The following is a 13,774-nucleotide window of genomic DNA, read 5'->3' on the forward strand; positions in this document are numbered from 1 at the left end:
AACTACATTGAAAGCAATCCTTATTGGTGCCATAAGTAAAAAAGAAAGAAGGTGCTTATAAAAGAATAAAATAAATAAGTAATTAGTACTAAAACTAAAAGGAAGGTTAAAACACAATACACACACACACGAGACATCCCATATGCTGCCATCAATATTGCATGATTTCCCTTAATATTACACACCAAATTGTTGTTGCAGTTATTACAGGATCAGGTTTTTGGAGCATTTAGAGCAGTTATTGCTTTAGCATAAAAACTGTTTTTTTAACCTGCTTGTCTGTGTTTTAACTGTCCTGTAAGTTCTGCCTGAGGGCAGGACCAGTAAAACCATTAAATAAAAAAATGTATAAAATATATAATGCATATTATACCTTTACTGTAGTAAACCATCTAGGGGTACCCTGGCACGAGATACTAATAAATTGTGTCCAAGCCCGCTGACCATAAAAATGTCCCTCAAATCTGAATCACATTGCAAGTCATTTATCTCAAGTTGGATCTCACGTCAAAATCACAAGCTTTAACTGGGAAAGCAGGTGAGAATAGTGGTGCATTTTATTGAAATAATGGCATTTTAATACTTTGCAAAGTTATCTAGTGGGTCGGATTGGCCCCTTGGTGGGCCTGTTCCGGCCCATGAGCCATATGTTTGACACCTCTGCTCTAGATGCTGCAAAAAAGGTTTGTCCAGCTTGAGAAAGAAACTACTTGACAGGAAACAGTAACGGATAATGCTGCAAACACACAAACTTAGAACCATGACTTAAGGGTCATTTTGTTAATGGCGTATGACCGGGGACAGGATCTAAACACTACGATGTAATGTTGATACAAAGACACTACATGTAAACATGAAGTCCATCACTGCCACATTATCCTTCAGCTACTTGACATTGTTTATGTATTGTATTGTTAAGTGTTGAATGGAAGCAAAGCAGTTTTAAAATCTACTTTTCCGAGAGTCTGTTCTCATGCAGTCTGATATTTTAGGATGACAGCTGGAGACGAGGGGAAAGGTGTTAGCCTCTCGTTAAAGGATCTGGTGTATTTTTGAGTGTCAGATTGTAAACATCTGCCTCTCTCACCATCAGAGCTGCAGCTGCTGTAGGATGTAGACAGCTGGATTTGCATAAGCAGGTTGTGTTGTTAATGGGTTTGATGAGGATGTTACTTCACCATCTTGGCTGCTGTTGAAGAAGCAAAGAAGTGATAATGCCTTTCTCTATCCCTTTATTCCTTCTGCTGTTTACTCCTCTTCTTCCATCACTTTTCACACTTTTTTTTCTTTAGTATTGCTCTATTACCAGAATTCCTTCCTCATTCTGTTTCACTGTTATCCTTCTTATGCATTTAATTCACTGCAGCATCAGTATTTTAAGGTGATTATCACACACTGTGTCAAATACAATTTCTTCGATATCAGAAGAAAGGTCTGTTTTCAGTGTTGTATGTAAGAAAGTAACTGAGAAAATGTCAAAAACTGTACTGTATTTCCACAGAAACTGTAATGAAAGTTCAGACAGGAAGAAGAACATCTTTTTACATCTATAGTTTTATTTCTCATCCCTCAGTCATTCTGATCCTCTCACAGCTCATACTGATCTCTGTCAAACCTCAAAATGTCCTTGTCGTCATTTCTGGGGCTTCAATTAAGATGTCAGCTGTTCACATCACCCGGTCACATCTAACCAATAGCACGGTGGCACACCTTCTTTGTCAGCCTATCACATTGCCTTCCTCTCTGCTCAGGTGTTTTCTTGATGCTGTTTTGTGTGACCCACCGCCTCCCTGTCACCAGCCGTTCTCAAGTTTCATCAGTGCATCACTTCATCAACCTCATCGGCCCGATCGGTCTCAGCAGAGGTCAGATTGAAGTTGCATCAATATTATCTGTATAACAAATAACTCTTTTTACTTCACTCTCTGGTATCTCCTAACTGAAATGGTCAGTAGACAGTATTCATCAGATATGCACTGATGATATGCTCTCAACATATACAAAAGCTTTACCCGAATAGGCTATAGGCATAAACATGGAAGTATAGGTATAGGTTTAATGTTTGATATTCAGATTCAGGTTCATTATCAAAAGTGTGATGATCCACAGCTGTTATTTTAACCTAATGATTCCATATTGAAGCCTGTGACATGACAGTAAAAGAGAAACTGAGCAGCTGAAGTCAGGGACCGTCTGTAAAGTGCATGTAAATACAATAAAGAAGCTTTTCACATACTTTTAATCGTTTTCTATTCCTTCCTTTTCATCCTCTTCGAGCTAGTTTTGTATTTTCATCTGAATCTCCTCCCACTGCATGCACTACCTCCTTTATAAAACATGGCCAAATTAGTTTAAATGGCCCATTTCTTGTCAATAGCGTTCAAATCGTTATCACAGACAGACCAAATTGTATTTAATCTGTCTTTCCTCCTACATACACAACTTTCTGTTTTCAAAATATTCTGACTTTTCACAATACCTTTTCACTGTTCCGTTTCAATTATTGATTTCCACCCGCACTTTTAGCAGATACAGCTTTTATTTAGACAACTGAACTTATAAATAAATGTATGATGAGTATTAATGGCAGAAACACATGGGTCTCATGTAACTCACCCACTTGGGCCCCACCTGAAACCCAGTCAGCACCCACTTGAAGCCCATATGGGCAAACACAGGTGGGGCCACCATGGAAACTGTATACAAACCCACTTGGGACCCATATTGCAGCCCAAATGTAACCCTTATGGGGCCCACATGGACATGCTGGCTGGAATCTTCCAGTATAAGTCACACTCACTTCAAAAACAACACAATAATACAACTAAACAATGTCTAAAATGAGAAGCAGGGTTATTGCACAGGGAACAAAGGAGTTGTTACTTCTATTGCACTTGAACCAGGTTACACTAAATCTACAGCCTGAGGGAAAAGTTTCACACTAAAAGTGCAGGAGACGGTTCATGCAGTGTAATACAGATGTGGCCTTGCAGAGTCAAAAGATAGCCCTCAGGGGAGTCTGTGGCACATCTATCACCTCACCAGCCACCTTCACAATACCGCTCAAGTGGTTTTTGTCCCTGATGTTCAGGTTGCAATCATAGAACAGATTCAATACATGACTTGTAAAACAAAGACATCATTTTCTTATCTACTTTAAAAGCATTTCACTTCCTGAGGGAGAACAAATGTTGCTGTCCTTTCTTACAGACCACATCAGAATGTGAATCAAATTAAAGGTTATTAACAGTGACTGTTCTAAGATATTTATAATGTTCTATAAATCTATTGCCAATTCCTTTGATGATGGTCAGTGGGATGATTTCCTTCATCAGTGACTGTATACTTGGTCTTTTTTTTTTAAAAGATTTTTTCTGCATAGACACCTTTATTGGACAGTAGAGAGACAGGAAATGATGGGAGAGAGGGGGGGGGGGTCCACTGTGGGTCCACTGTGTATATGGCATGCACTCTAACCACACGACCACCTGTGCGCTGTATACTTGGTCTTTTGGCATTTAATTCACACTATTTGACAAACTCATCTACCATCTACCCATGCTGATATTCATCTTTATGGAGCAGAATGATGATAACTGCTTCGTCAGCTAATTTCAGGACGTGCCTGCCCTCATGCTGGTTTCTACAGTCATTGGTATAAAAACTTCTTTTTTTTTTTGTAGACAAAACTTGTTTAAATTTTAATTATTTATCTGTCTGTTTCTTTTGTTTTAGTCCAACTTTTATTAAACATAATCTTTTATTTTACTTTTATTTTGTCTTTTATAATCTATTTTAACCTAATTTTTAATCTAACTTTTAATAAACTCTTTGTCTTTTCTCTCTTACTTTACTTATTTATTTAATTACTTGTTTGTTTTTTTACTTATTTTATTTAAATGTTCAAAACATTTTTATCATTCTTATTTTCTCTTGCCTGCATTAGTCTCAATTTTTGTCTTTTAATTGAATTTGTTTTTATTCCTTTTCTTCATGTTGTCTCTTGTTCTGTTTCATTATCAGCTCGTCAATCAACTCATTGTAAAGCACTTTGAACTACACTAGCCTGTATGAAAGCTGCTAGATGAATAAAGTTTGATTGATTGAAGACTGTAGAGCAGAGGGGACAGGACACAGCCCTGAGGAGAGAGACATTTTGTCTGTTAAAAAAATCGATTTACATCAAGATTAAAATAAATAAGTAAATGTCCTATCCTTGCTGGATAATATTAAGCACAGATGGGAAATCCAAAAAACAAAAGTCTGGCATGTGTGCCAGGACCTTCTAAGTGTTTATACAGGAAGTTGAGTAATGTTATTGAGGCATCTGCTTCTATCCCATCCCCAAATCCAAACTGCATGGAGTTCAGAGCCTCTTCCACCACCAACAGTTCCCTTTAGACCAGCCTTTCAAATGCCACCATGACCACTGATGTCAATGACACTAGTCCAATGTCATTTAGCTCCTTAGGGATTCTGCTTTAGCCACTGAGGCAAAAATAGACTCCTTCCATAACTTTGGAAGCCTTTGTTCCTCCAGACATCCTAAATATATATAACATAACACCTCCCAGAGCTGAGCTGAACAATACCTAAGCTGTCTTCTTGTGATACAATGCTGCCCTGGGCTCTTATTTGTCTTATTTTTCTGAAATACTGCCTGGACATCATGAGCATCAAACATCTGGTTTGGCTTAATAAAGGTTGGCTGACTCATATTTCCCTTAAGTTCATCTAAAAAATCTTGGAAATCAAATCTAAAATAAAAAAGTATGTAGTGTTTCAGCTAGATCTTTGTTGCTATTACAACCTGCAATGTTAACTGGCTTGTTTTCAGTTTTTTTTTTGCTGACCTATCATTTTCCTCATTCCATCCCACGCTGCCTCCTCCAGTTTATTCTTATATTGTAACTTGGCCCTCTTAATTTCCACTCTGACCTCTCCCTTTGTTTCTCTTTTTGCTGTCTCATCACCTTTAAGGAAGTCTACGTGTTTTCTATCTAACACATTTTTCAGGTTTTACTAACCCATGGCTTGTTATTAACATGCTTATATAATGTCAGTGAGTTCATCGATATCTGAGGCAGAGTCCTTAAACACATCAGTACAATCAAAGCATCCATGTCATTTAGAAACAGCATCTTAATTCCAAACCTTGACTTCTTTACAAAAACTGAATTCTGTCATGGAATAGAGCACTTCCTCATTATAACCAGTTGCCAGTATGATAAATGTAATCTCAGGGTAATATAGTATATCACATATTTGATGATTATATTATATCAGCTTTGTTTTTTTTCTTTTTGTTTTGTTGGTTTTTTGACATTGTTTAGAATGTTTCAAATGAAAATACCATTCATTTAACCAAAAGTTAGACTGAATGCTCCTGAAAATGTCAAATGGTGTAACCACAAAAGAATGATACATATTACATATTTTATCCACCTACAGTGTATTTAAGTGGACTTATTTTTAAAAAAAATCTGATTGACATGATTCCCCAGATGAAATGTAATATTTAGAACAATTATATTCCATTACCTTTATTTAATATAAAAGTTATAATGTAAGATCATGCCAAACTAGTTGATATGGTGTTTTATTGACAATTTACTGTTTTTAAGCAAGTTGAAAGATTTGGTACAAAGTTTTTATGGTTACACCACTTAGACATTTTTGCCATAATCCTCTAATATATTCTCTCAAAATGGATTAAAAGCAGAAATTTGATGCTGGGTCCACAAAAAAAGAATGTGTGTGAGTTATTCATACATTTATTTTCACATTTTAAACCTTTAAAGTTGAATAAACCACATGGACACAAAAAACCATCATTGACCCAAATGCATCTAGAATAGAAATAAAGTATTTCTATTTCTATTCCATTGGAACATTTATTTCTGTGCACACACACTTTCAGGGAAATGACACCTACTTGTTATTTTATTTATTTATTCTTAACTTACAACTAAGCCAAAGTAAACCACCAGACAAATTCGGTCGAATAGAAATATTCTATTCTATCAGATGAACATTTAACCCTAACTGTTATTTTGGATGCTTTTAAATATCAACCTCTCATAAGTGTCTCCTGTACAGAGGATGAGGTGATGTGGCTGTTAAGTGGAGTGTGTCAAAATTGCCAAGTGTTATTTGTTATTTTTCATATAGCATCAAATATAGTCACCCTGACATTGATGTCAAACTGGGAAAAAAAACACAAGCTGTCTAAAACTCATCAATTCCTGTTTTCCACTTGAACAGATCTGATGGAAGCACATGTGAATTCACTTGACAGTTGGACGAGAATGCTCAGTAGCTCATAACGGGTTTCTATACACTGCTATCCTGTGCTACATCACCTATGTGCCAAAGACTATATATGAATAATTGTTTTGGAAATGGGTCTGTCAAAATGTGATATGAGTGCTCCTCCTCCTGTCAAGCAGTCACAAACAGCCTCTAATCAAGCAGCCAGCCTGGGAATGGAACATATCTGTAGTAAATCCCCCCTGTGCATCCTAAAACAAAGCTCAACTAAATATAGAGTCTCTGACAAGATTATGACACTGCAGGGACCAAAGTTTCCATGTTTCAGCTCATCCTTTCAGTTCATGAACCGCATGCTGCACCACATTATTGGCTGCAAAAGCAAAGCGGCGATGTGAATCCTCTGAGCAGTCATATCCTGTGTGTTAGAGCATCATTTAGACACAACTACTGAGTGCACAGTAGGGCTGCCTACCAGGAGTAATGGGCCTGATGCTGGGTGTTTGGCCAGTTTCTTTTTTGGAATATACTTTCCCACAAAAACATGGACACGAAAAGTAAAATGGAGTTCACTGGCTGTCTTCACTGTTACATTAGTTTTCATTTTGTCGAGTTGTGATATTTATCTCCTCATTCAAAAAAATGATTTATCATTATATTTGTAGTACATTTATAATCCCTGGTAGCTCACATTCTAATATTTTCATTGGTCTTTGAACATTTCCTTTCAAAACTAGTTGGATTTAGTTTGTTTTTTCTTTTTTCTTTTTTTTGTCAGGGACAGTGCACATAAATAAATATGCCAGAATTCACACAAAGGCTAGTTTTCATCCATTATTCCTGGCCAGATGTGAGTTGGCATCTTGTAATACTGGACTGTTGCTCCTCTGGCTGACGGCCTTGCTGGCATTGTGGGTTCTATTGGGGTGTGTTGAGTTTGGGTCTGGGCATTGGTGTACATCTCTGGATAGTAGTCAGCAGATGGCAATGATCAGAGTGTTGGTGGTCGTGGTGTATTTGTGATTCCAGCATGGGTAAAGTAGTGTAATAATGAGGGCATATTTACCAAAATCAAAGTGTTTATTATGAATTGTGGATCAGATTAGCAGGTTAGTTGCATCACTTTTGACAGGTTTCATTAAAGAATTGTGTTGCATTAAAAAAACTTAAAAGTGTTACATATTATCTATCTATCTTAATCTAAATAAAGAAGTTGTTTGAATGACTAATGCAATATGCTAATCAATAAACTGAATACAATTACTCTTATGTTCTCTTGTACCTACTTGGTATGAAACCACTCTCTGAATTCTTTACTGATATTAAACTCCAGGGATAGTTGTGTATGGTCAGTCAGGTTGTTAGTGTTGTTTATTTTATTATCAGATATTTTCTCATTTAAAGAATTTCTACTATATTTTAATTGATGAAGTTTAAATGAAAACAGTGTTTGTGTAGGGTATCATGGCTCAGATAGGCATCAGATCTACCATATGGGCCCAGGAAGGGGCAGAAAGGAGCCCTCAATGGTGGGAGAAAAAGAAGATTGGAGTTACAAAGTTTCTACCCTAAAGCAGTGTTATCCAATCAGAATCAAATAAAAGTTGTTTTAGGGACAATGACTTCAGTGCTCAGGAGTCCCTGGAGGTATTAATGCATTTTATAACTTTAATTGTTTTTAATAAAACATATTTTTGTAAAAGAATGTGTTACTACTTACCTAGAACTCAGCTATCACACTGCCACCAGAACTGAAAACACATTTACATTGTGCATTTTGTTTTTATTATTATATAATAATATAATGATTTAATATTATTATTATTATTTTATTGTGTGGCGTTTTTAGTGAACTGAAGAGATCCTTTAGTGCCAGACTAGTGATGCCAAGGTGCTCTTCAGAAAGATTTAGAAGGTTCTTTATACCTGGTGCAGTGAGCTTTAATGAACATTGTTGTTGACTGCTGAGTGTTGTGGATTGTATGATTGATGTCGATGTGGTGCTTTGCACTTATCTTGTACTGCCTGAGTCTGTACATCTCTGCTACATGTAACATGTGAGCCTCCGTGCTAATTCTTGCTTTGGTACCATTTCCTGCCATTGCACCATTTTTCACTCACGTAGGTAAAGAGAGTGGAGGATGAGAGTGATTCTTTCTAGAAAAAAAACTAGTTAATAAGAACATGTCTTACCTGACACACTCCACTGATACACATGTCGAAGGCGTCTGCACGGCAGCGTGTTCCATCCAGCACTTTGGGGGCCAGTTCAATAGTGAGGCTCCTTCCTTTCGCCTGACATCTCAGCGCACAGGGGGCTGAGGGGTCGTAAGGTGCTGGGACCCACTCATGGGTGACACCTTGGTACTTGATGTCATTGTGGGCTGAACACTGCTGAGCCCGGAAGTCACCTGACTCCGCTGGGCAGTCCTGAGATGAGATGAACAAGGACAGAAGTTTGAGAGAGTGGCTGCTATAATTCACTTTTCTGATACATTTGGGAAATTATTTGAATGTCAGTGTATGTGTTTTTTCAAGACTTTCATTTAACAGACACACAGCAATTGCACTAATGACAGCTCCTCCCCAGATTTAGGGAGCTATTTTAATGGAGGTGAAATGAGCAGCACAAGCAGCACTCTGACTGTTGTTATTTTCCTGACCTTGAAACTCTCTTTGTCTATGTCTGTGTTTGTGTTTTGGTGAGTGCACACATGGTGCACAGGTGGAAGGAGAGTCATAAACATGTGGGAGGTTCATTCAAACAAAGCAGCACAATGCGAGTTGTTGCATTTTGGATTAATTTGGCCGTCACATGCCTCAGAACCACATCTGTATTTCTGACTAAATACTTGCTGCAAGTCTGCTGTAATAATGGATTAATGCTTGAAATATAAATAAGTTATTTCAATTAAAGCTTAGCCAGAAGGTGATAAGACGCAGACTCAGAGACTCATTCAATAACTAAACATGATGATTATTCCAAACAGTGTAAGTCCAGCTCCACCAATCTGTACACCTGTCAATGAAACAATCAGGATAGAAGAAGTGCAGTTTCACAGATTATGTAGCACCAGCCAAGTTCTCCAACAGCCAGGTTACACATGGCTACGAGGCTCTTTATATTAGTAATCCATCACATGGACTGTAAGCAACTGTCAGCACTGATATCTCAGAAATGTAATCATTGATTAGTTTGTATCTCTCAAATCTAAACCGACTAAGGTGTGTCACAACTACTGATGAAATAAAATATTAACAGCAAAATAAAAGGTTGATTCCTGTGTAAATTAAAAGGTTGATGAGATCACACAAAAATGATTTAATCAAGACTACATTTGTTAATGTGTCTTTGATTGGCATTTTACAAATCGCTGTGTAAACACAAAAGACACAATAACCTCAGCTGGTTATCAACCTAAACCAAACCGATTTACTAAAAGATTATGACTCTCAGCTTCAATTCATCTCCACCTCATCACATCACCCTCAGACAGCTTTAGAAAAATATATGTACGCTTGATCATTCTCACTGCACATTCTGATTTTATGAATACCAGTATATGTGCAGGAAATGCAAAGGCATGGTGTCCATATGTATGCATACTTTATGTGTCTGGACCCTGGACTCCATTCTAGAGCAGGTTGTCCATCAATTGGAAGATTTACAGTTTGATTCCCAGTCCACATGTTGATGTGTTGTTGGTCATACTTAACCCTGAATCTCCTGATGGCTGCCTGGTTCTGCCTGAGGTTTCTTCCTCTTTAAAATTAAAACCTGAAGAGTACGGTTTAGAACCTGCTCTATGTGTAAAGTGCCTTGAAATAACTTTGTTGTGATTTGGCGCTATACAAATAAAGATTGATTGATTGATTGATTGATTGATTGAAGTCACATTTATACACTGCTGGTGCAGCCATTGGGAGCAATTTGGGGTTGCCCAAGAATACATGGACATGTGGACTGGAGGAGCCGAAAATCGAACCACAAATCTTCTGAGTAGTGGACAGCCAGCTCTACCTCCTGAGCCACATCTGCCTTTGTCAGTGCTACCTGATCAACAAACTATGCAACAGCAACTGTTCCTTGAATAACTTGAAACATATGTCTCAAACTTTTGAACTGTAAAGTCTTGTTACCTATCCACCAATGCCAATACAGATACTGTATCCACTATAAACTGCTATCGGCTGATATATCTGCCTGGATAATTTATCACTCGGCCTTGACTAGAAACCAAAGTAAAGAAAGTCCACATTGGATATCTGGGATCCCTGAATATGAGCCAATGTGTCAGAAATGCCACAATACTACATAAAGGTATTGAAACATTTAATAAAATACAGTTTGTGTTGTTTGTGATTCAGACTGGACATTAGAAAAATCCAGCCCCTCTGACCATTGCAGAGGAGGTAAAACTGCAGAGAAGCTGTCAACAGATTAACACCTGGATGCTTCTTGGGACTGAAAGCTGTCTCCGATCAATAAACGATGCGTGTTCCTGCGGGTGACGACCGGGAGACTTTTGGCAGCCAATTACTTTGTCGTCCTCTGCCTGACTGAGAACTGGACACATGGCGTCTGACACATCAGCTTCACTCGCTCACACTCTGCCAGTGTACATATCCTTCTGATGCCTTTATGGAGCCAGCTGAACAGAACCCTCAGTTTCAGACAGACTCCATGTGTGTGGGAGGGGGGAGATGGGATAAATATTATCTTGGGAACACTGCCCACTGAATGTGACTGAAGCTCTGCGATGAATCCAGACTGAACCGCATCAGTGGGCAAAGGAGAGAAGTAAGACTTTATCTCCCTCTGATTAAAAATGGTGTAAGAAGGTTGTTTCAACAGGCTGGATTTGTTTCTGCGGTTTGGGAAAGTGCAGACCTACTGTGGAGCTGCCATCATGGGGGTGGTTGTGGTTGTTGGTTTCCAATGGATCAAATGACGACCACTGATATTACAGGATGAACTCTCAAGGACTTGGAGAGGAATTATTCACGTATAACCATAGACAGACTTATAGCAAAAATAAGTGATGTGTGGGGTGATTTTCCGACTCTCCCGGAGTTTTGATCTCTTTTTTTCACTGTGCACCTTGGAATAGTAGGAACTGTGCCAGAAATCTCAACTCTGCTTCTACATATACAGAACATCACATATTTGTGGTATTACTTGAATCATTACCCAGTAGTCACAGAGGGATGGGAGTATATTTAATGTCCATAGTTTCCTATTATTTCTTCTAACCAGTAATGAAAAAAATAATAGAAATAGTAATAAATAGATTAAATATAGAGGACCTGGTCATGTTGGAGAGAGTAGCATCCTGAAATCGCCAAACCTTCTTACTTTCTTCCTTCTCCGAGTGTCGGGTTTGACAACATTTGATCAAATCTGAATCTTTTCAAATCCCTTATCAAATCTATTGAAATGGTTCCTGTCAAGCCTGTGTTTGTTTCATGTTTTGTACGTTCTTCCCATTTTATTTCTTAACCCAAGTAGCTTTGCATTGATTCCTATGTTACTTCCTGTTACCTGAATTCACACACCTGTACCTTGTTTTATAGTCCTGCCCTCTTTATACCCTGGTGATACCTCTAGGTCCTTGCCAAATTATCATTGTCTCCTTCATTGTTCTTGCTTTCCAGCCTTTTGTTTTGTTTTGTTTGCCTGCCTGGTTTTTGACTCTGCCTGGATATTTGGACTTCAGGTTTTGCTGCCTCTGCTGAGTGCCTTTTTGTGTATGACCTGCGATTACTCAAGTAAAGAGTTTCATCTCATGAACTGTACCTCTGCATCTGGGTCCCAGCTTTGTACTAGTGTTACATCTATTTTGGTTTGATTTTTAACATTTCAACAAAGATTAAGGTGACACATTTAAGTAACCTTTTTATGGCTGAGAGGGAAAACACATGAAAGCAGTGGCATTCTAATTAATGTTCACAACCAGCAATTATAAAATGCTGATTAAAAATGTATTTGGCTCATTGAAATAACAGGTGTAGCCAACCTGCTGCAAACTTTAATTATGACAAGTTGTTTACTCCTTATACTGAAGGTCAGAAGAATCATTAAGTTGATAAGCATGAATTGCTAACTGAAAGATACCAATTACAGAAAGTGAATCGATGCAATCAGCTTCATTAGAGAAGAATCATTGATCTGTGGATCTAAATAACGCACAGTTCATTTTACAATTGTCTTGTAGAGCGGTGTATCTTTTACCTCGCACACAATCTTTGACAGCTATAGCAGCCCCCAGAAAGTGCGCTGGGCTGTGATGCCAATTTGACATTGTGGCTAAACTATGTAATTACAACTTCTGGCTCTTTTACGAATGCACACTGATTAAAAAAGCATTTTTCCTCACACACAATCATTAGAAAAGGAGTATCTATTCTTTTGAGCATCCCAACCCCCACAAAATGAGCTGTCACACTATCAGAATTTGATCCATTCAGTACAGTGTTTGGAAACCCAACTGGAAGTTAGCCAGCTTGGCCAGCAGAGGCATCTAGTGAGCACGCTTGGGAGGAACATCTTGGTCATCTCTTTTTTTTTGGCTTCATGAACCATTGACCAACTTTCATAGAAATGAACAGGGTGCCATTTTTGAGTTATCTATCTGTATATCTTTAAAATATACACACTATTTTAAGCTGATGACAGACACTGGCTTACAGAGGACACATTAATCATACAGTCTATTTTCATTTTATAAATAACTTGTAGCATTAATTAATTAGCTACAGCTGATATGATCTGCCGCCAGCAGTGTTTGTCATTTTAACTGATGCCTATAAGTGATAGTAGCTGAAAAAAAAGTCTGCTGCCTGAATGTTTTATACATTTCTCTCTGCTAATAAAAAAGATAGTTTAGAGGCATCAGAGCTTTGTGAGTGTGGGTGTTTTATTTACCTGGAACCACACAGATGACCCAATTCATTTATAAAGATGAAAAGTAGCAGGAGAGAATGACCTCTTATCACCTAAACCCATAAAATTGGTCTGCAACAGTCCTTCAGATCTGGAACATTGACCATGATAGTCGGCATATGGCAGTAAAATAAGATAAAGATCATTTTTAAATAACTTTGCTGACCAACATGTGTGGTTAACACGTGCTTAAGAGTGTAAATTGAAATCAACCTGTGGGTGGAATACTTACACAATGTTAGTTACCTCTTGCAGAGTTGTCTTATTCTGCTTTGAAACTCATATCAGCATGAAAAAAATGTCAGAGTGAAATATTTTCAAATGTACGGATCTAAAAACTAATGAAGCAAGTGTTCTTAATGAGCTGTAAAGACTCAGACTCACCATGTTGCTGCAGGTCCTGTAGCGGATGTTTTTGCCATCACAGTTTCTGCAAAGGAAGGTAGGAGGAAAAACATTGTCAGAATTAATGGAAACCAACAGGTGACACAGTGTGGAGAATCAAACCTGCATCGTCTTTAATCAAAGACTCATGAGTTTAAAAAACAAGACAAAACATAA

At 37.9% G+C, this 13,774-nt stretch overlaps 1 protein-coding gene across 1 annotated transcript in view; it reads right to left on the reverse strand.

Annotated features, from left to right (window-relative positions):
* Positions 1-13,774, reverse strand: part of LOC133980500 (ADAMTS-like protein 3) — a 194,184-nt gene that overhangs the window by 52,119 nt on the left and 128,291 nt on the right. Inside the window, exons 3-4 of the mRNA XM_062419253.1 lie at positions 13,598-13,643; positions 8,464-8,700 (exon numbers count right to left, since the gene is read on the reverse strand). Coding sequence (XP_062275237.1) covers positions 8,464-8,700; positions 13,598-13,643 — 283 coding nt within the window. The remainder of the gene's footprint in view (positions 1-8,463; positions 8,701-13,597; positions 13,644-13,774) is intronic.

The sequence above is a fragment of the Scomber scombrus genome, chromosome 1, assembly GCF_963691925.1.
Source record: "Scomber scombrus chromosome 1, fScoSco1.1, whole genome shotgun sequence".
Lineage (NCBI taxonomy): Eukaryota > Metazoa > Chordata > Actinopteri > Scombriformes > Scombridae > Scomber > Scomber scombrus.